This window comes from Stigmatopora argus, chromosome 2 (genome assembly GCF_051989625.1).
Source record: "Stigmatopora argus isolate UIUO_Sarg chromosome 2, RoL_Sarg_1.0, whole genome shotgun sequence".
Taxonomy (NCBI): Eukaryota; Metazoa; Chordata; class Actinopteri; order Syngnathiformes; family Syngnathidae; genus Stigmatopora; species Stigmatopora argus.
In genome coordinates, this window is record NC_135388.1 from 23,501,966 (window position 1) to 23,525,724 (window position 23,759).

Genomic DNA, 23,759 nt, shown 5'->3' on the forward strand with positions numbered 1-23,759 from the left:
GACTATCCAGACGCGAGTAGCTTTGATTTTGGAATAAAAAATTCCACTTTTTTTTTTTTTCTTTTTTTTTTCTGGTTTTGAAAGTGACAACCATTAGGTTAATATGAACCATCGAAATAATTGAGATATTTTGACATTAGAAGCAATATGGCTACCACAACATCTTAAAACTTCTGGTAATAAAATTGTAATTTCTAGAAAGCATCAGGTTCTCATCAAGATAGACCTTTTTTTTCAAATTAAAAAATGTGATATTTTGCATTTACAAAGACAGGCATATTAACTTCCTTATGATATTGACCCTAATAGTGTGCTTTTCATTCATACAGTATCTCAGAAATACTGCGTGTGATGATTTTTCTTAAGATTTTCTGATAGGTTTATCCTTAGGTATTTCCAAATTCACCTTTCAATAAAAGAGGCATCTGAAGTCACATCTTTTAATTCTTGCAAGAAGAGAATACATCCACCCGCGTGTCCGGTCAAGATCATTCTAACAACTCGAGGTCTCTCTCGCTAATTTATTCAAAAGATTTTAACGCCATGCCCCACAGAAGTCTAAACATTTTTAGAGTCTCATAACAATTTGTCTCAGTTCTCAAAACAATTGTAGGTCTGTTGAATCTTCCCAAGAGAGTTTTGATGTGAACCATCCTGAGATGCTGATGGTTCCCAAAACAATCCACAGTTCCCAAGAGCGCTTGTTGTGTACCATCTTCAGAAGCCGATGCTTCCCAAAATAATCCAGTTCCCGAGAGCGCTTGTTGTGTACCATCTTCATGCTTTCCAAAACAATCCACATTTCGATGTGAACCATCTTGATGCCCAAAGCAATTCAGAGTCCTCTTGATGCGAACCACAGTCATTACTTTTGCAAGAGATGTATTAAAATGCCCTTTGTATTAATGTCAATAACTCTTCGTTGCAAGCACACATATAATATAATAATATTGATACACATTTATAATAATGATAACCCTAACATTTTCCCTTCAAAGTAACACATTTGTACTCCCTATTAAAACCATGAATATGGAGGTGAAAATTGGGAATGAAGGGGGAGTCTTATACGAGAGAAATTGTAAAATTCAACTTGCCGTACAAAGTAGATATTTGTACAACTGTCACTGGCATCGAGCGGTTCAACGATCTTCAAGGCCACTTCACCATCTGGAAAACCGATTGAATTTGAGTGATTGATTAAGATAATTATTAGAATTTCTCGCATTACGAGTGTTTAGTGTACTGTTTGTACGTAAACTGGGGCGAACAGTGTGAATGGGTTTTCAACCTTTGTTGATTCAAGAGACTTGGCGAACATGCATGGTCAGGGATTTGGTTAATTGTCAGAGAAGTCAAGCGAGTCCACACTACTCAGAAGACCCCTCAGTAAATCTGTGTCGGTGTGACAGAGATTGTTGTGTTTGTATGCGTGTCCGAGAAGTGGGACTTTCCCCAAGCTTACATTTAAAGCTTGTTGTGGTGCAGTCTCACTTAGTTAAGCTGCTTTTTTCTACGCACATGAGAATTGCTGATGCAGTGATTAAAAAATTGCGGACCGCTCACACACCTCTCCACACCAGAAAAGACTGTTTTCTTCTGAAAGAGGATTCTGATTGTGGCAGCGGCAGTGCCGTCTTCTGGGCAAAACGGACCTCCCTCGTGGTTCTGGTCAGCTGCATTAAAATCTGGCCTTCCTATGTCACCCATTCATGGGTTCCTTAAGCAAATACATTACCAAAACACGCAATAACAACCTCGCCCAAGCAAATGGTACCAGCGAAGACAGGCCCCTTTGCTTGTGTAATGTAATCCAAAGAAAAGGCACGACGTCCTTCATGTCTTTTTGTATTATCGGCGCGTCATTCGTCTTCTATGGTGAAATTCAGCTTCTTCTACTGTGCTAAATTCCACCTATTTCAGCGCCAAAGAAGCAATGCATTGTTCCCGCCATTGTCCACCTCCATTTTTCATCTCCTGTCTTCTGATTGACATTTTTCTGAACTTTTTTTGTTATACTTGAGATAAAAAAAAGTGATGCGTTTTATCATGTATGCATTAGGTGAGATGCCAAAACTGGTGCACGGAATGCGTATGTTGAACCAAGCAGACCCATGTGCTGAAGTGTTAATCCAGGAGACAGGCGAACATGTTTTGATCACTGCTGGAGAGGTTCATCTCCAACGCTGCCTGGATGACCTCAAAGACAGGTTAGTGTCATTATCTTTGTGACCAGAAAATTCTCAAACGGTTCCCTGGCAACTGATCCAAACTTTTAACTCTTTGAAATCATGTCTGTAGATTAATATTTTTACATATGTGCCATTATTTTTGGGATGGATTAATTCACAATATCTTAACACATTTAATATTTTTACTTATTGTATTGCTGTCATATCTTGTCGATTATCTAAGTCGATGTACTTTATTTCTCCCATTTTATTATGAAAGGTAAATTTGACACTTTATTTAAATGTACATTAGAAATGAGACACAATCGAATTCTAAATATTGCACTTTAAGTATGCACAATCAAGGAACACATTAGGGGTAAATAGGTGTTTGTCTTTATCTCTTTCTGTCTCTGTTTCTGTCTCTGTTTCTGTCTCTCTCTTTCTGTCTGTCTCTTTCTGTCTCTCTCTCTGTCACTTTCTCGGTCTCACTCTCTGTCACTTTCTCGGTCTCACTCTGTCTCTATTTCTCTCTTTCTGTCTCCTCTCTCTTTCTCTCTCTCTCTTTCTCTCTCTCTCTCTCTCTCTCTCTCTCTCTCTCTCTCTCTCTTTCTGTCTCTTTCACTTTTCCTTTCTCTCTGTCTCTCTCTGCCTCTGTCTGCCGAAAATATTTTGTAGGAGGTGATAGTTGGATACCTGAAAAGTAGGTGTTGCAATAAAACGTTTGGGCACCACAGCCATCGTTAAATTAACCCTTGAGAGATCAAGAACACATTTCCATTTATTACATTGAGTAATGGTAAGTTGCGATGTAAATGTTTTGAGTTGTGAGCATTTTTGCAGAATGAATTTAACTCATAACAATCATGATTTGACTCTTTAAGGTTTGCTAAAATCGAGATCAGCGCATCTAAGCCTGTTATTCCATTCAGAGAGACAGTGGTGCGTCCCCCAAAAGTGGACATGGTGAATGAAGAGCTTGGTAAGCAGGAAAAAGTGGCTGTTATTCATCAGGTGGGCAAATGTTTCCGCTTTCCCCTCATAATAGCACTGTGCATCTCTGATTTCTGGGAAGTACAATATGTATCTTAACACACTACTAGTAATATTTCACCTTCAAATCACAAGGCGGTGTGATTAAGTACCATTTGACATTTTCGCGAGGAAAGTGGTGAGGCCAATTATATTACATTTTCTGTTTCTTCCCCCAAAATGTTTTAAAATGGTTTTTTTTGTTTCAATGTGGTTTCTGTAGGAGGAGGACCACGACACAAACATTCTTAACATTTTCCAATAAAAATGTGTAGAATAAATATTAAATTTCAACATTTTGAGATGATATGGGTAATGAAGTTAAACTTTAGGTGGCATCTTACAACAGAGCAGTCACGGGTGGTCTCTACAGAATACACTGCAGGGCAAATAAACATTTAAACATGAATGCTCATGATGTATTTGTAGCCAACTTAGTAATTGTGATAGTAGGCTAATATAGATAGATACAGCATGTGCTGCCTTCATTGTAAGGCTTATATGTGGCTTTTAATTTTGTGGGGCTCCAGACATGTTTTTTTCCATCCAATATGGCTCAACATTTTCGGTTGCAACCCCTGCCCTAAACAAACTCTGACATTGAGCTCGCCACTGCTATCCAACAAGTTAATGTGCAGTGACACTTAACTGACATGTTTCTTAGGTGAAACATTTAAAAGAAAATCACCCCCCTTAAATGGCGCCTATAATGGCCAATAATAATGATTTAGTTTCTACAGGCCAGTGTACAACTTGTAAAATTCTTAACATTCATTCATTCATTCATTTTCTGAACCCTTATCCTCATAAGGCCCGCTTGGGGTGCTGGAGCCTATCCCAGCTGACTTCGGGCACCAGGCGGGGGATACCCTCAATTGGTGGCCAGCCAATTGCAGTGCATGAGAGGACGGACAACTATTCATGCTCACACTTCATACTTCGAGGCAATTTAGAGTTTTCAACAATCCTACCCTGCATGTTTTTGGAATATGGGAGGAAACCAGAGTACCCGGAGAAAACCCACGCAAGCTCGGGGAGAACATGCAAATTCCACATAGGAGGACCGACCTGGGATCGAACCCAGGACTCCAGACCTGTGAGGCCAATGCGCTAACCACTCAGCTGCCAGGCCACCCATGTTTTTAACATGAAAGAAATAGTGCTAATACCATCTCATGGTTTTATCCTGAAAACATGGAACAATACAGTTGTGATAATTTTAGTATTATTTGGATTAATCACATCACTAAAGTGTGTTTTTTTGTGTGCAAGTTAGGTTAAAGACGACGGTTCTCGTATTCGTTCTTCAGAGACCCTTCATGTCGACAGAAGCGGTTTGGTTACAATCACAACACCCAATAAACGGGCCTCTGTCAGCGTCCGTGCAATTCCTCTGCCCCATGGTAAGACCAAAATTTCCACCAATGATTAATTTGGCCTACACCGCTTGTGTAATGGTTGATACTGTACTAGTACAGTCGTACCTGTGCTTGCGAAATTGATTGGTTCCAGAACTTTTTTCGTGACTTGAAAATTATAATAGAGCAGAACTTTTTTGTAAATTCTCTACAGTAATACCTTAACATACGAGTGCCCCAACATACAAGGAATTTGAGATACGAGTAAAAGCTCGTATCTCAAGGTATGACTACAGACGCTCCCCTACTTACGAACGAGTTAGGTTCCGAGCGATTGTTCATAAGTTGAATTTGTTCGTAAGTTGCTCAGTGCTTTTTTTTGTATTATAATTTATGTTTAAGGCCTATATATGTATATTGAAGGTTTATATAAGTGCATTTGTATGTTTAAGGCTTGTATAAGTAACACGCATTGGTTTGTACTGAAAAAAAACATTTAATAAAATGGAGAGAATACATACAGTACTGTATACATACATTAGAGAGAGAGAGAGAGATTTACTAGAAACTGGCCGAAAGAAGCTATCCAATGACGATTGCAGTTTTCTTTTTTTCATCATAAATGATGCGGTAGCACTGTCATTCAATCATTCAATTGAATCGTAAACTTTGTGCAACGTCCAATATTTGGGTCCTGCTGCTCGATCTTTCTGTTTATAAATGGTACTGACGGTCGAACGATTCAAGTTGTATTCCCGTGCAACGCGCATCAAGCTTCATTATTATTGCCACTCATTTCAAATGAAATGGCTTGCCTCTTCCTTGCACCTCCCTCAATAGAAGCCTTTCGCTTTTCACCAACCATATTGAATAACGGCTGCACGAGATATTTAATGATACAAATGAAAAAGGTTCTTTGCGCACTGGAGATACGTTCACGCACTTCCGCATTGCAACGAAGTGGGTAGAGGAAGGTAGATGCTGGGTGAGCTGAGCGCTCACAGCGCCAGGCGTTGGTATTAGCGGCAGAAAGAAGCACTGCTTGGAAAAAGGCGCGCAATACAAAATCGAACTTACGAAAATTTTTTGACATAAACGCAATTTGCAGACATGTTCGTATGTACCGTTGTTCGTAACTCGAATGTTCGTAAGTAGGGGAGCGTCTGTATTTCATTCCACGGTCCTCACAGAACTCCCAACTATTGTATTTCCTTGCCTATAAGCCGCTTTTGTCGGACCAAAAAAACTAAGACTGAATTGGTAATGGTATGGCTTATATGCGCATAAAAACATGACATGCAAAAAAACTGCAAATTGACAGACGACACCGTGACATAATGATGTCACGACAAAATGGCGCAATTACGTGCACCGTGACGTCATGACGCAAGCAAATGCCGATAGTCATTTATTTCAAAATAGAGAAAAGATAAAACGTAAAACTAAATTTATTTTGACGTCTATGAATGAAATTCAAGAAGAAAATAAAAGGAAGTTCAGACGCTCCCCTACTTACGAACATTCAACTTACGAACAACGGTACATACGAACATGTCTGCAAATTGCGTTTAAGTCCAAAAATGTTCGCAAGTCCAATTTTGTATTTCGCGCCTTTTTCGGAGTAGTACTTCTTTCCGCCGCTAATACCGACGCCTGGCGCTGTGAGAGCTCAGCTCACCCAGCATCTACCTTCTTCTTCGTTGCAATGCGGAAGTGCGTGTATGTATCTCCAGTGTGCAAAGAACCTTTTTCATTTGTATCATTAAATATCTCATGCATCCAATATTGAATATGGTTGGTAAAAAGCTAAAGGCTTCTATTGAGGGAGTTGCAAGGAAGAGGCAAGCCATTTCATTTGAAACGAGTGGCAATAATAACGAAGCTTGATGCGCGTGAGAGTGGTGAGCGTTTCACGGGCATTGAATCGTTCGACCGTCAGTACCATTTATAAACAGAAAGATCGAGCAACAGGACCCAAATATTGAACGTTGCACAAAGTTTGCAAATCAATTGAATGATGCCATACAGTGCTACCGCATCATTTATGATGAAAAAAAGAAGAAAACTGTGCAATCGTCATTAGGTCGCTTCTTTTGGCCAGTTTCTAATACATAAATCTCTCTCTCTACAGTACTGTACATATTCTCTCCATTTTATTTAAAAAAAAAAATTCAGTACAAACCAATGCGTGTTACTTATACAAGCCTTAAACATACAAATGCACGTATATAAACCTTCAATATACTTATATCGGCCTTAAACATAAATTATAATACAAAATATAGCACTGAATCAACTTACAAACAAATTCAACTTATGAACAATCGCTCGGAACCAATTGCGTTCGTAAGTAGGGGAGCGTCTGTATCTTGCATAAAATGTGAAAAAACTCATCTTACCTAGGTCCTGGGCAGCGATCTTACCTAGGGCGCTGTCGTCTAAACCTCGTTAAACGTGCTCTAACTGGACAAACGCGAGTAGCCTTGATTTTGAAATGAAACAAAATTCCACTTTGATTGTTATAAATTTCCTATGTTTTCCGTTGTTTTCATTAAAAGGCAGGTTATATCCTTCTCGTTCAGGCAACGAGGCGGACAGCTTAGGGTCCTATAGTTGAAGTCTTTAGTCGAGAGTACCTCAAACGTTTCCAGCTGAGTTTGATTCAGTCTTCATCAAAGTTGACTGTAAATTTTTGGAATCAGGGGGCGGCTTATACGGAAGAAATTGTAAAATTTCAAAGCAACTTTCAGGGCGCGGCTTATTCCCGAGTAAATACGGTAAACCCTTTAAAATTGGTCAGTGTCCCAATATTGTATGAAAAAAGTGAGAAACACAAAAATGAGAGAAAATTCAAAGAAAAGTATTTATTAATGTCTTAAAACAAATATCAAGCAAACAAAATCTATCCATGTTGAAATGCAGGCGAAGAAGAGAAAGCTAACGGTACGCAACAGAGAGACCAGACAAAAACAAACATCTAATAAACATAAAATTAAGAATTCAAAACAAGATATCATTGTACTTCTAATCTTTTTCCATTTCATTTCATAATCGATCGATCTGTGTGCGTCTATACATATACGTATATATGTTTATACACACACACTGAGAACATTTTAAAGGGTTAAGTTCGTAGTTTGTAATTCACCATCTACTAACAGAGTAACAAATAACTGGTGGTTATGATGTTTAATAGTAAAATGAGATTTTATTGAATACAATGCAGAGTTTGCAGATGGGGTAACAAGTGAGAGAGACTTGACGGATGTGCTTGTAACGTAAAAAACTTGTAAATTTAACTTAAATGAACTTAGATTCCTATCCACACTTAAAAATAATTTTACTCATACATTTAAATTACATTTACACCTTTTTGTGCAATAACCAAGGCAAAGAGTTTAATATATTCCACCGCGGCTTTCGAGGCGGACTTTCTGCTTCTCCATACATATTGGCGAGCCAGCTCAGTCACGCGTACATTACTCATGTTATTTCATCCTTAATATCGATTGTCATCATACGCCTTTTCTTCGCACTACCCTCAGTGCACCGGCTTGCATAAGACCCAATGTGTTTCCCTTAATTCTGCACTGACTAACGCAAAAAACACGGAAAAAATGCAACACTTCGCCCAGTGCTCGTCGAGATCTTTGCACGAGGGAGATGCGGCGAGAAAGAAATCATAAACCGCCTCTCGCATCCACGGTATTACTGTAGAGAATTTACCGATAAAGTACTGCCCTACTTACAAACAATTCAACTTAAGGAAAAGGTTCTGGAGCCAATTAATTTCGTAAGTAGAGGTACGACTGTATTTTTGGAAAAGAGTGATGGCATTTGCCGTAAGGTTGCCCGGCGCTCGCTTTCCCTGTAAAATCACCCTCACTGAGGCTGGCAGCTGTCCTGCCCGCCCAGAGTACTCTATTTTCGGATAAGAGCGAAAATCATCCCCTAAGATTTTATGCACATTTTGGGTTTGGATACTTAATATAAATTATTGAAATAGAGTGAAGTCGCGAAGTGATGGATGACTACAGCCGTTTCAATCTCGCCCTCCTGTTCCAAATTTGAAAAGTAATAAATAAACGAGATAATGCTTGGGACTTGTTTCTTTTGCTGCCGTGTTGCGGCCCCCCTGTCTTTAGCCATCGTGGAGGTTGTTCGTGCCCACACCAACCGCTGACCACTGGTCTCAGCCACATACTGTTTTGTGTAACGAAATCATTTTACTTATTTCAGAATCATCCCTCCTGTGTTTCCATAGACTATGCTAACATGAATAATTTCTTTCAGACGTGACTCTTCTGTTGGAGGAAAATTCATCTGTTATTCGAACTCTAGAACAAGTAAACACATCCTTAAGGGAGGGTAGGAATCTGGATGTTAGTGTTAGAACCTTGGAAGCCATTGAGGACCTCAAAATCAAACTGGAGCATATGCTCCAGGGAAGAAAGTGGAGAAATGCTGTGCATCAAATCTGGGCATTTGGACCTCGCAGGTTTGTAAATGACCTGTCTGTCTTTCTCTATTTACACCTATGATCAAAATGTCATCAGAACACCATGATTCATTTAAATTTCCAGTTTATTCACAATTTCTTATTTTCTTTTCATTGACTGATTGAAACGTACTACAGTGGTACCTCTGCTAATGAATGTCTCTACATATGATGTATTCAGGTCACAAACATCCTCATTAGGAAAATTTTGCCTCTAGATATGGAAGGAATTCCAAGTATAAAAACACTAACCCCGCCAAATTTTAAGCACTTCTGTATTTTATTTTGAAATTGCCAAGATTGAGTTGCTCTCCCATTAGCGTGGTAGTGGCTACTAGTAGAGTATGAGCGTGACCGTCCGGCCAAAAGACGTCTTTTTCCATCTTTTTCTGGGACCAAAGCGGAGCCGCTCCGGCAGTGAGTTCCTGGTTTCTGTGCTTTCGACCCTCGTTTGTCACAAAGTTCTAACACATCATTTCTTTTTTTTTCTTTTTTTTTGTGTGTGCTTACAGCATCTCTATTCTTGGCTTTTTATTATGAGGCTAAGAAAGCAATTCCAGTTATGAGTGTGGGGAAAAAAAGAAGCATGCTGTTATCAAAGTGTTAGTCTTTCTATCGACCAACTTGTCCAAGTCAATTGTTGTTGGCTCGATATTTCACCACATTTAGCCTACCGTTAAACCTCTATTTCAACGGCATGCCACTCTATTTTTCAAACTTTCCCCCGTAGTGCCATTCAATTAGAGGGCGCCGCTCTATTTTACGACTAGCTGGTCAGAATTTTGAGAAGATGCAGTACATTTTATGGATGAAAAGAGAAACCAGGTAACATATGCATATATAAGGCACAAATACAAGGCGATTACTGCTAAGTAATTACAAATTATGTGGTGAAAATCAAGTGACACGTCCCTCTTGTGGCTGTCCTCGTCATTCACATCACCTTCCGCATCAGCGTTGAGTTTCTGATTAAGTTCACATTCATCATCGCCAGCATTGGCTCGCGCTTGTTGGAGAAGTTGCTAACCAGTCTGAATCGGGCCATCTGACCTGAAAATGGATCTGGCAATCCTCCGAGCCGTCGAGAGCGTTGGTGAGTCCACATCCCTTGAACGACTTGATGATTAGATACTTCGGCAGCTGATCCCAAGCATCAACAATCCATTTCAAATAAACTTCCATTGATGGTGCTCGTACGTTGCTAGATTTGGTGTGGCTTTTCTCGCCATGAAACATCCAGTTCTCGTAGAACTGTCGGACTTTGGCCTTGAATGGGGGCGTTTCAGTAGACGTCGGGGGCCTGTATAAATTTGGTGCAACCTCCTGAAATCACAGCCACATCAATATGGAGCTTCTTCAATTGCTTCTTGGTGGCATGCTAATGTGACAACGGTATGAATCCTAGGCAAGAAAGCGCTTGCCATACATAGCATAGAAGAACCAAGAAAAACGTCTATTTCACCGGCATGCCGCTCTATTTTTCAAACTTTCTACCGCAGTGACGTTCAATTAGAGGGTGGCGTTCTATTTTTCAATTCTTCCCTCAAAGTGCCGTTTTATAAGAGGTGCCGCTCAAATAGAGGTTTTATGGTAATTTTAAGTTGTGTGTTTATGTGGGTGTGAATGTTTAACGTTCCACCCTCAACTACGCATGCCCCCACCTGTTTGCATGTCTAGTTAATTTTAATCGCATAATCTTTTTTTCTCTTTTTGTGTTTTGCACATTTCATACAAGATTGGTATACTACTTATTATTTTTAAAGGGTTTGGGGGTAGTATTGGGGATCTGAGAATGGATTGGAACAAATTAAAGCTCTGCATGGAAAATGTCTGCTTAAGAAAAATCCAAGTTGCGAAAGCATTTCTGAAACCAATTAATTTCGTAAGTAGAGGTACCATTTTACATTGTCAAAAAATATAACTGGAACTGCTGAGGACCTTACAGCAGCCAATGTTTTTTTTCCTCATCATAAATGGTGATTTGAGCCATGCTTGGCTGCTCTGTCACTTGTGACCTGTTGGCTGTGCGTAACTGCAGGGAGCCCCAGAAAACATAGTTCATTTGAATCCTTTGGACACACAAGACCCTCTTACACAATATGGTCACAGCTCAGAGAGGGCATTTTCTTCTCCAATATTGAATGGTTTTGTGGTCTTGACAATATGGTTAGCCAGTAACTTGCAACTGGACCCATATTCTAAGCAGTACCCCTCGTATTGTCTCGCTAGCTTTATTTTCTTACATGTCGCTGGCTCTTTTTCTAACCCCGCAGATGGAGCTCTTTTTGTTTTAAAAAAAACTCCAAAGCTGTTTTTTTCTTCAATTCTTTGATGGTTTGGGGCCTATTTTCATGGAAACTTAGGTGATCAAGACAAGTCTCATAATATTCCCAGAGGCATGGACAAGTGTTGCATTGCAGAAAATCTGGCTTTTTTCCCTAAAAAATTACGGCTTGCACACTAATCAATTGGTAAAATGGAAACCATTATATGATGAATGCATTTTTAGTGCACATCTACCTTTAAGGTTACCAAAGCGCTTTACAGTAATATCTTGAATATCGCCGATAATGTAGACCAGACATGGCCGCAATAAACAAAAAACTGTGAAGTGTGTTTATAAATGACGTGGAAAGGCGTCCTACCTTATGACCAATCAGCCACGCTGTGCGTTTAGGGCACATCATGTAAAAACAACGATTCATGCATCAACTCCGCCTTCACCTTTAACAAATGAAAGAAATTCCGCTTTGATTTTTTTTTCTTTTTTTTTCTTATTGGAAAGTGACAATTATTGATTGCAGTAATATGAACCATCGATAAAATTTGAGATATTTTGACATAAGAAGCAATTTGGCCGCCTCAACATCTTAAACTTCTGGTAAGAAAATTTTAATTTCTGTCATTAAAAAGCATCAGGTTCTCATCAAGATAAAATTATTTCTTTTTTCAAATTGAATAATTTGATATTTTGCATTTACAAAGACAGGCATATTAACTTATGATATTAACCCTAATAATGTGCTTTTGATTCATACAGTACCACGTGTGATCATTTTTTCTTAAGATTTTTCTTTTAAAGTATCACATTTGTACTCCCTATTAAACCATGAATATTAAGGTGAAAATTGTAAATCGGAGTGTGGCTTATACGTGAGAAATTGTCAAATTCAAGCATTTTCGGGCAATTTTAAGGGTGCGGCTTATACACGGGGCAGCTTATATGCGAATAAATAAGTAAATAAATATATAAGCGTGTTACAAGAAATAGACACAAAAGTGAGATTGAAAGACTAATACAGTCAATATACATAAATGTATCCCCTGTGAGTTATGTTCGAAATGTCGCTTTTTAGCTGTGAATATTGCATTTTAGAGAAGACTAAAATTAGTATCGTCATATCCATCTTTCTCCATTTTATATAGATCACACCTTTGTTTAGTGCGAATTTTATCCTCAGGTCTACTATTTTATGTATATTAAGATGGCCAGAAAACCCATATTTGTTTATCCATAAATGTAAGTGTTTAACCTTTGAAGCGCTTTGATTCTCAACAAATTTCCAATCCTCACACACCCGACGCTGTTTTGGATCATCTTCACTAGCCGCCTTGCTATTCGATCTCTCCATTTTGAAACAGGTGTGTAATCAGGGCAGTAATTTCCCAGTTATTTTTATCTTCTCCTTCCTCCTTCGTTTGTTTTTCCTTAGGTTATCACTACACACGCAACAGACAAGTATACTCTCGGAGCTTAAGTACCGACCGGCTTAGGTACGGGACAACCGATGCCTTTACAATTTTATAGACTAATACTCTGTCTCTTCACCTGTTAGTGATTAGTATTTAGAGCAGGGGTGTCAAACCGGTCCTCAAAGGGCCGCAGTGGGTGCAGGTTTTCATTCCAACTCAACAAGAGGATACCTTTTGCAAGTGTAATCGGTTAATTAAAGTCAGGTGCTACTTATTTTAGAAGACACCTGATTGGTTAAAATGTCGGCACTGGATCGGTTGGAACAAAGACCAGGACCCACTGCGGCCCTCGGCGGAATCGGTTTGAGACATGTGATTTAGAGGGTTTTACTGTCGCAGTCGTCCGGACGCGATCTTATCCATTTGGCTTTCCCCCAAAAATTGACCTGCATATGAATGATTCACCCACATTCGGAAACTCCTCGTCTTAGATGCCGTGGCCACGGTCTTTCCAAGATGTCGGCTAAGCGCCTGGATTCCTTCGGTATATTGACGCCCAGGCTCGACGGAGCACTATTATAGGTTCACCAATAGGCATTCCCGAATGACACACAGGGGTGATGGTCGGCGGAAAAATGTACAACATTAACAAAGAGAAGAGCTGGTCATGAGACCAAAGAAATGTACTAAGCTGCAGCAAATGCGCATGTAGATTCAAATAGTTTATTTATAAACTGTTAGCGTGTTACGGCACATTTTAAAATCAGGAAATGGCAAAATCATCCAGACGTGCTTTAAATCCATCATTACACCGCACAGACTCCTCGTCGTACTCGTCATGATGCTCCAGGATGTGATGAAACAGTTCCTTTAGAGCAGCTCTCTTCTCAAATACTGTATTGACCACTCTGGATGCGTACTGCCACACGAGGCAGATGCCGCTGGCAGATTTCGTCCAGCAGCTGTGTGCGTCGAGGTGATCTCGAAAAAAATGCAGCAAAGCCATTCAGGAGAGCAAAAAATATCTTGCATTCGTTAAGCTTTAAGGCCCCCTGAGCCGATGGGCATAGCAGTGTATGAATAAAGCTACGGTGCTCTCTCCTTAACTTTAGCCTGCACCCCATTTAATGCAGAAGACATGACCGCTGCACCGTCATAACTCAGTGCCACAACTTTACCCGGACATTCATTTTCCACCAAAAATGGAATGATGAGACCTGCAATGTCATTGGCTCGCTTCCCACTGGTAACATTTTCAAATCTGACCAACCGCTCCTTGACACCTTTGTCCGTGACGTAACACAGAACCAGTGCGAGCTGTGCTGCATTACTCGCGTCTGTCGTCTCGTCCACCATTACAGAGACAAACAGTACTTTTTTTTATTTTGCTTCTGATCTCTTCCTCCATCACTTCAGCAATAGCAGTGATCAGGTCGTTTTGTATTTTGCCCGACGTGCCACTAAACACTTAATTAGTGGACACGTGGTAATGTAAATCCGTGTTTTTCTCAGCAATGAGAGAAAGAAGTTCCTGCTTGCCCAAAAAAATGACAGTCTATCAAACTTTTTAAGATTTCCCTACTTTTCTTTACCTTATCGTTGTGGCGCTCTGTTTCCCTGCGCACTTGCTCGTTGAGTTTTGGAGCGCACCGTTGCTTGTAAGTGGCCGGCAGAGCTTTGGTGTATCGTTGCTGCTTTAGTTAAACAAGTCAAATTTGCAAATCCAGTGTTGCTCCAAACACCATGTCGATCGGTGGCAAATAACAAGCACTCCCAGCAATACAATTTGCAGTGTTCCTCGGAGCCCGTGAGCCAGGGGTAGCGCTCGTAGTTAGCGAACTGAAAGTGGCGGACAAACCCTTTACCCGGTTGTAACAGGCTTGCTAGCTTCGGAGTTGACCGCCCTTTCTTAATGATGTCCATTTTTTTCTGGAAAAGTCCGTCTGGAAAATGGCTTTGCCAGCAAATCTGCAACCAAATCCATTTGTTTTCTTCCATCGGCCATTGTGGGTTGAGTTTGCTAGCTCTGGCTGGCTCACTCTGGCTTTGGCCCGCCTACTCTATCATCACTAGCCAATTATAGTTGGTGAAAGCGATGACGTATCCCTACGACTGCGAGAAGGCAATGACGTATCCCTACGCCTGCGAGAAGGCAATGACGTATCCCTACGCCTGCGAGAAGGCCTTGGTGTCACCAAATCGAATTCTGATTGGTCAAAGCAGCAGTCTTATTGACGCTTGTTTAATGCAGCAGAGCCTGCAGAACTGATTGTGAAGGCCTTGAGGCAGATTTCTGACCCTGGCAACAAATAATGGCAGAAATGTGATTGGTTAAATGCTTCAATATGAAAACGCACATCTGGAAGCAGTGCAATCAGGGGGAAAGCAATGAAAGGAAGCTAACAGACAATTTGGAATTATTTAATAAGTATTGATGGACAAAATATTATATATGATTCAGATATTTCTTAGGCCAGCAGAGAAGGCCTTGAAGGCCCTGATCAACTGAAGACATCACCATTGCCAAATAGACTATTTTCAGCCTCACAAAAAGAAACCGTGTAAATGTACCTCACACATTCCCATTTGCTAAAAAAATAAAATGAAAAGTTGGATGAATTTAACCCAAGTTAACAATTTTAGATTTTTGCAATGTTTTCAGAACATTTACATAGAATGGGAAAACACCTTGATATCACGTAAGAACAATATTACAGGCTGTCCTCAAATGAGTTAAGGACATTTTCAATAAGGCTGCTCTCTGTGCACAGGTATTTGCGAGGCCTTTAAAATAAAGGAAAGAAAACAAAAGGTACAACTCACTTGGATCTTTTAGTGCAGGGGTCACCAAACTACGGCCCGCGGGCCGGATACGGCCCGTCAGCACATTTGGCCCGGCCCTCTGAACAATACCAGAGATGCTATCGGATTTATTTCCTATTTGGAAGAAAAAAAATTCCAGAATTTTTTTTTTCCCCCAAAAAAAATCCTAGGCCCCGCCTTGTCAAAGAGAGAACGGAATAATGGCGAAAAAGTTAGTTAAGAGAAAAATTGATTCAGAATGCAGGGTATTTAACCTGGAGTGGACAAACGATAATTTTTTTGTTCAATGCAAAGAAAAGGCTGTTTGTCTCATCTGTCAAGAGACGGTGGCGGTATTCAAAGAATACAATCTTCGCCGACACTATGAATCCCGTCACAAAGACAAGTACGATAGCTTGCAAGGCCAAATACGAGCAGACAAACTCAAAGCAATAAAGTGAACTACTATCTCAGCAGAATACATTTGTACGCCAAGCTCAGCTGAACCAGGCATCCGTTCGGGCCAGCTTTTGAGTTGCTAAACTGATAGCAAGCAGCAGTAAGCCTTTCACTGACGGAGAGTTTGTTAAGAAATGTATGGATGCTGTCGCGGAGGAGGTGTGTCCCGAGAAGACAGATGCATTTAATGCCGTAAGTCTGTCGGCGAGTACAATGACCAGACACGTTGAAGAAATCGGGAGTAATGTATATGCCCAGCTGCAGCAGAAGACGAAAGAATTTGACTTTTTTTCATTAGCACTGGATGAAAGCACGGACCTGCAAGACACAGCGCAACTGCTCATTTTTATTCGTGGATTTAGCGCAAACTTTGAGATATGCGAGGATCTGGCAGCCCTCCAAAGTCTCAAAGGGACTACAACGGGAGAGGATATTTTGGACAAAGTGTGCCAAACCATGGAGACGTTGGACCTGGACTGGTCAAAGCTAGCATCACGACTGACGGGGCTCCTAGCATGGTGGGCGAAACTTGCGGTCTAATGGGACGCATGAAACGGGAGTTGGAAAGAAGGGGTCTCACCGCCCCGCTACGAGTCCACTGTCCACCAGCAAGCACTGTGCTGCAAAGTGTTGACGTGAGAGAGATTCTGCTCTGACAACTGAGCTGAACTTTTATCTGTCAAGATTGTGCATGGCACAACAGGAAGTTAATGTTCCATGGCTTTTTTTTCTATGAAGAACCCAGAGAGAGTTATTTAGTTATTTATTTCATAAATAGTGTTATTTATTTCCTGTTTTTTTGTGAAGAACTCAGAGAGGGTTATTTAGTTATTATTTATTTCATTAATAGTGTTATTATTTGTTTCCTGACTTTTTTTCTGTTAAGAACCTGGAAAGGGTTATTTGGTTATGTGTGGCTTTCTGGAAAACAATATTTTTTTTAAGCTCCCCGACGATCGTCACACTTTTTCTGTTACAAACTACACCGGCCACCCATCAGAGAAGGGAAAGGTTATGTGGCCCTCACAGGAAAAAGTTTGGGGACCCCTGTTTTAGTGGATCGGCTCGATGATGTCCTGCATCTCAGTCTCATTTTGGCATTGTTATTGTCCTTTTGCATTCATGCTCTGTGTTAGCCTTGTTGCTAACATGCTAAAACCCCTTTTTCTTATCATTCTCTTCTCCTGAAAGTTGGTCTGGAAAAAGCGTTCATGTCACAACAGCGCCCCTGTTCTTTGTGGTGGCCCACTGGTGTATATGCAGTTTAAAATGATCAATTTGTATTGAAAGTTTTATTATCATTGTTGACAAAAATTATTTGACTAATTATTGTTATCATTTTGCTCACTATTCCTTTTAGGTGTGGCCCGAACATTCTACTAAACAAGCTTGAGGACTATGAGCGGCCATCTCTGTGGCAGTGTCTTTGTCGAGAAGATAAATCTGGACAAGATGGCGTTCAGACACCAATTATACGAGAGTTTGACAATAGCATTGTCAGTGGCTTCCAGTTAGCAACACTGTCAGGGCCAATGTGTGAAGAGCCTCTAATGGGGGTCTGCTTCTCCATTGAGAGATGGGATGTACAGTCCCTCAACTTGCCACACCAAAATGACTTGGAGGGAAGTTCTAAATTTCAGGAGGATTTGGAAGAATGCAGAGTTTCAAAAACCAGTGATACATTGGATGTCACTTCCTCTCAGCAAAGCCAAGCGAAGTATCGGGAAGAGACTTCAACTGGCAACTGCTACAGCCCTGTCTCAGGCCAGCTAATTGCAGCCGTAAAGGAGGCATGCCGTCATGCTTTCCAGGCTCAGCCCCAAAGACTTATGGCTGCAATGTATACTTGTGAAATCATGGCAACTGCAGAAGTCCTGGGTAAGAAACTGATAATCTATTTGTCTTGATGAATCTACCTTAAAAACATTTTGTTTGTGATTGTATCTGTGTGTTGTTGACATATAGGCCGAGTATATGCTGTACTTGGGAAGCGGGAGGGTCGCGTTGTCCATGAAGAAATGAAGGAAGGAACAGAAATATTCATCATAAAGGCTATTCTGCCTGTAGCGGAAAGTTTTGGTTTTGCAGATGAGATTCGCAAGAGGACCAGTGGTCTTGCCAGTCTACAAATGGTCTTCAGTCATTGGCAGGTAATTCATATGTACGACCAAAAATAAGGCTCATAGTTGCGTGAAAATGTATTGTGAACCATTTAGGTTTCCATGGATTTCTTCACAAATCATCAGATGTTTTGTGAAAATGATTTATCGTATTTTCTCGCATATTAGTCGCCTCCACGTATAAGCCATACCCTGAAAATTGCATTAAAATCGTTGAATTTTACAGTTTCTCTCGTATAAGACGCCCCCTGATTCACAATTTTGACCTCTATATTCATGGTTTTAATAGGGAGTACAAATGTGTTACTTTGAAGGGAAAATCTTATGAAAAATCATCGCACGTGGTATTTCTGAGATACTGTATGAATCGAAGGGATCGTCTGCTGGATTGCAGATTCCGAAAGGGTTTTGCCTGCACGTAGACAAATTCAAAAAGGAGATCACGTGAGCAGTACAACCAGGAGTGTGTGTGTCCATAGTGGTCTAGTTTACAACAAGTGTGTGTCTGGGTGCAATAATAGCATGAGTTACACATTACACAGGTATCAAGGCTGATATTTTAATGATCGACGCAAGACCTTCGATCAGCCTTAGCAACTATTGGGATGTGCTGACATGGTAAACACTACAAATACACTACTCGCGTCTGGCCAGTCAGAGCATGTTTAACTATGGTAAGATGGCGGCGCCCTGAGCGAACAATGGCAGGCACAAGTGAGTTTTTCACATTTTATGCAAGATAAGTTTTTTTTTTCTTGAATTCCATTCATAGACTTCAAAATAAATTTTGTTTCGCGTTTTATCTTTTCTCTATTTTGAAATAAATGACCGTATCGGCCGCAACGTTTTGTGTTATGGCGTTTTGTGTTATGGCATTTTGTCTTTGTCACCTTGCAGTTTTGTACATGTGAAGTCTTATTTGTGCACATATAAGCCGTACCCTTCATTCGGCGTAAATGCAAGAAAATATGGTAAGTCATATAATCAAACAGTCGGCTTACTTATTCCTCAAAATAAAATTCAGGTTTTTATTGGATATTCACAGTTCAGTTTGGAAAAATTGTGATCCCTAAGCTATGTAATTACCCCAGACTCGGAGTTAGCTAAGTAGAAAACTATGACAGAATTGATTTTGTTAGTAGTAGCCATGCCCTGTCGAATAAAAAAAGGTGTGTGATTTTTCTATTTAACTTGATAACTAGTTTATAAGATTCAACTACTTTTTCTTCTATGCTAAAAGGGTTGTGGTTATAGGGATGTTTCCATGTTTTTGCAATCTCTGCAAATATTACACCCAAAAAGTTAAATTTAGATTTAATTTCATATTTTTAATTTGTTTCCATTTGATCATTGGGGGTGTAGAGGAGTGACCACGTCCGCCTCAGAGTTCTGTGATCAAGAGTTCAGTCCCTTGTGGGTTCTGACCTTCCTGTGTTTGCATGTTCTCTCTGTGCCTGGTTGGGTTTTCACCGGGTACTCTAGTTTCCTCCCACATCTCCAAAGCATCCGTGGTAGGCTGGTTAACCCCGCCACGGTACTCGGATGATTCATCAAAAGACGTTTCGCCGACAGACGTTTCGCCGACGGACAGGTCGCCGAATGGCCGTTTCGCCGAACGGCCATTTAGCCGAATGAACGTTTGGCCGAACGGACGTTTCGCCGAACGGACGTTCGGCCGAATGAACGTTTGGCCGAACGGACGTTTCGCCGTTCGGCCGAATGAACGTTTGGCCGAACAGACGTTTCGCCGAACGGAGGTTTCGCCGAATGAACGTTTGCCCGAACGGACGTTTCGCCGAAACGGGATTCGCGCGCTCGCCCCGCCCCCGGATCGTATGTCTACATGTTTTTCAACCTCGGCCCGCGGGCCATATACGGCCCGTTACAGATAACATTCATTTAGGAATAACAAGGGCATGTACTGCCCCCCACTGGACATATTTCTAAATACAAGTACGTACTACAATGTGCTGCCAATTTTTTATATTTTTTATTTTATCCTTGCGTTTAAAGTAGTAGCCATTTGGAGATCACGCAGAACAGTACGTGACAGAAGAAATAGAGAAATTAAGTATAATAAAGTACTACTGTTATGAAATTCAAAATCCAGAAATCCTACCCCAGAAAATTTACACAGCATAGAAAACGTTGAGATTAATCTTTGAATTAAGGTTCTCAGCAAATCATTTTGAATATATATTTCCCAAAATAATGGGAAATTATTTAAAATTAAAATATTGTTCTGAACTAAAAGTGAGATGCTATTTGACCGGTCTTTTCTCTAACATATCATAAATTTCATCCAACGTATATTAATTGTAATTTCTTGTAAACTGTGTGAAAAAGTGTTTAATTTATTATTTTATTAAACAAATTAAAGTGGGGATGTTTCTCATTGTTGTTTTTTCTCTTTTGCATGTTTACCATTCCTTTCAGCTTCAGTCGTCTTACCAGTGCTGTGGGTCAGCAAGGGTCACCAAAAGGATTATTGTAGTTGAGTGACAAATGGATCACAAAACAAATTCACTGAACACTGCTCACCGTCAGACGTAAACAACATGAATAAGACTATATAAGTCAACTGACACAAAATCCGTCAGGCAAAGAGTACCATCCTCTGGATGCAAGTTTAATAATGGGTCATTTGGGAGTAAATAGACATGGTTCAAATGAATTAGTCAAGAGCCAGTACAAAGATAATCATTTTACTTGCTTTTTAATATTAAACACTATCAATAAGCTGCCATTCAAAAAAATATTTTATTAAAAAGAAGACAAAGCAAATTCACAGATGGTGTTTTTATTAAAGCAGTACTTGTATTTAGAAATATGTCCAGCGGGGGCAGTACATGCCCTTGTGTTATTTCTAAATGAATTATCTGTAACGGGCCTATATGGCCCGCAGGCCGAGGTTGAAAAACATGTACACACACGATCCGGGGGCAGGGCGAGCGCGCGAAACGTCTGTTCGGCGAAACGTCTGTTCGGCGAAACATTCATTCGGCGAAACATCCATTCGGCGACCTGTCCGTCGGCCAGCGAAACGTCTTTCGGCCAATCATCCGGTCACGCCCCGCCACTGCCCATATTTGGCTGGGATAGGCTGCATCACCCCCGCAACCCTTGTGAGGTCCTGTAAATGTATAAATGCATTGTTTATTGGGGGACTGGGTGTCAGTTGTCATTTTAGGGGCTATTCCACTCTTATTTGGTATTTTTCAATCATGCATTCTTCTCTCAGGTGGTCAGCAGCGATCCATACTGGGTTCCAACCACAGAGGAAGAATATCTGCATTATGGAGAAAAGGCAGACTCGTCTAACCAGGCACTCAAATACATGAATGCTGTCCGCCGCCGAAAGGGCCTTTATGTGGAGGAAAAGATAGTTCAACATGCAGAAAAGCAACGAACCCTCAGCAAGAACAAATAGATATACAAAATACATTGTTTCGCTTTAGAGATGACAGAGAATCTGCTGGTCCACTGGTTTTTGTCCTGAAGGTTTTATTTGATAAAGAAACGGAAAATATAATGGGATCCCAGTACATCATTTATTTACAAGCGAGAAAAGACAGACTTTCGTGTGTGACTCCCGCAGTCCAAAGTGGGCATTAGGACAATTCCCCCTGTTTATATAGCAAAGCTGTGTGTGTGTATATATATATATAGAAGGTGTTTCCTTCTCTGAAGGTTCTCCATATTTGCTTACAGCATTTGTAAAAAGGGTCTTCTCCACATGACCATGGGCTTAGAAAAAACGTCAAACAAGGATCTTTCCCACAAGTTAATTTAGCAGTCTGAATATCAATTTGCAATTCCCCCACCGTATGAGTCAATTTTATCAGAGGCCTGATGGCCTTTACGTAAGTGTGTCATCCAAGCTTGCCAATTTTGACCAGTTTCTGCAACAAGGCTTCCCCAATTCCTGTTTAGGGCTGTCAAATACCACACATATTATCTACCATAGTCTGATCCCTTGTATGGCACTACCTTTGATGATTCTAAAAATATTTTTTCCAAGCAAGGAAGATTTCCGTAGTCTTATTGTATGGAGGGCAAAACATTGTGTGCTTAATCTTTTGGGGATGTCATCTCGAATGCATGTTCGGAAATTAGATTCAGTAGGTCTTGTTATCCCCGACTGTATTTTTCCCCATCTCAGTTTTACTCGTCTGGATGCTCGCTTTAACTCTCCGTAAGAAGGTGGAATCTGAATTGAAACGCTTTCATCCTATAGCCCTATTATGGAGAGGAATAGAATCACAATCATTAATCCTATTGCCCCAAGGGCAATAATTGTTTTCCCATTTCCTTATTTTTTGTTAGGGAGTTCTAGTCTTTAAGCGTTTCAACTCAGATAACCCTCTTACTGTGTGAAAGGTGGATCCACGTCACCCTCTCAGCTATCTTGATGGCTGTTGGTGTGGTTAGCCACACTTGGTATGGACCATTATTTTGTTGACAAAATGGGTGCCATTATCACTATAAATGGTTTCAGGGATTCCATATCGTGGAATGATATCTTTACATAATGCTTTGGCTACAGTTAACGCATCTATGTTTTTTGTTGGGAATATTTCAACCCATTTCGAAAAAGCATCGACAATCACTAAGAAGTATTTTTCCCCTTCAATCTTATTTAGTTCAATAAAGTCCATATGTAGCCTTTGAAATGGATATGTAGATTTGGGGAATTACCCACGCTTTGGCCGTATAGCCCCTTGGGGATTATGCCGAGCACAGGTCAAACATGTTTTGCAAAAATTATTCGCATATAGATTAAATCCATAAGTTTTGTAGTGCCGATGGACCAAGGCTACCATCCCCCTGTTGAGACATGAGACTTCCCATGACTCAAAATGGCAGCCCATCTAAACAAGTTTTTTTGCCAAGATTGGCTTTCCCTCAATGCTCATATAAACCCAATTTTCTAATGTTGCCCCCTTGTCAGTCCTTTTTTTGATTGTGGACTTTGTAGCTGCATCCTTGTCAAAACATCGTCCGATAAGATATTTTTGTCATATACAGACTCCGTCATCCCAACAAAGGGTTTTCTCACAGCTTCGTTTGCCGTCTTATCAGCAAAAGCATTCCCTAAGGAAACCTGATCATTTTTAGAAGTGTGCTGCACATTTGCAAATAGCGATTCGTTCTGGGAGCTGAACTGCAGCCACCAATCGCTGCAACAATTTGGCATGTGTCACCGTCTTGCCTGTAGAAGAGACCATACCTCTATTTGCCCAATAGCTAGCGAAAACGTGACATGTCGAGAACGCATATTGACTGTCAGTATAAATCGTAATCTTTGTTATGCATCAAGATGCACGCTTCCATCAACACAATTAGTAACTCTGCCGCTTGCGCAGAGTAGTTCGACGGCAACGGTTCAGCCTTCGATCCTTTAGTCGCGCTTACCACCGCACTACCTGTCTGAGTTTTTCCTGTTTCATCTTTCTTAGCGGAACCGTCAACAAAAAGGACTTCACCGCTGTCAAGGCTGGTCCTTTAAATCCTTCCTACACCCTGTAGCCTCCTCGGCTATCTTTTGACAATCGTGATGTTCCCCTTCCCCAGGAAGTGGCAACAGGGTAGCTGGATTAATCTTGGCGCATCTTTCGAGTAATGA

The 23,759-nt window shown here is 40.6% G+C and overlaps 1 protein-coding gene across 4 annotated transcripts in view; it reads left to right on the top strand.

Moving 5' to 3' along the window:
* The window catches only part of efl1 (elongation factor like GTPase 1), a 102,240-nt gene extending 79,169 nt beyond the window's left edge, over window positions 1-23,071 (top strand). For all 4 annotated transcript variants that reach the window (XM_077594839.1, XM_077594840.1, XM_077594842.1 and 1 more), the window contains 7 exons: window positions 2,063-2,210; window positions 3,056-3,185; window positions 4,480-4,606; window positions 8,855-9,059; window positions 17,374-17,891; window positions 17,979-18,163; window positions 21,375-23,071. In XM_077594839.1, coding sequence (XP_077450965.1) covers window positions 2,063-2,210; window positions 3,056-3,185; window positions 4,480-4,606; window positions 8,855-9,059; window positions 17,374-17,891; window positions 17,979-18,163; window positions 21,375-21,563 — 1,502 coding nt within the window. In that variant the 3' untranslated portion in view covers window positions 21,564-23,071. The remainder of the gene's footprint in view (window positions 1-2,062; window positions 2,211-3,055; window positions 3,186-4,479; window positions 4,607-8,854; window positions 9,060-17,373; window positions 17,892-17,978; window positions 18,164-21,374) is intronic.
* The last annotated feature ends 688 nt before the right edge of the window (window positions 23,072-23,759 follow it).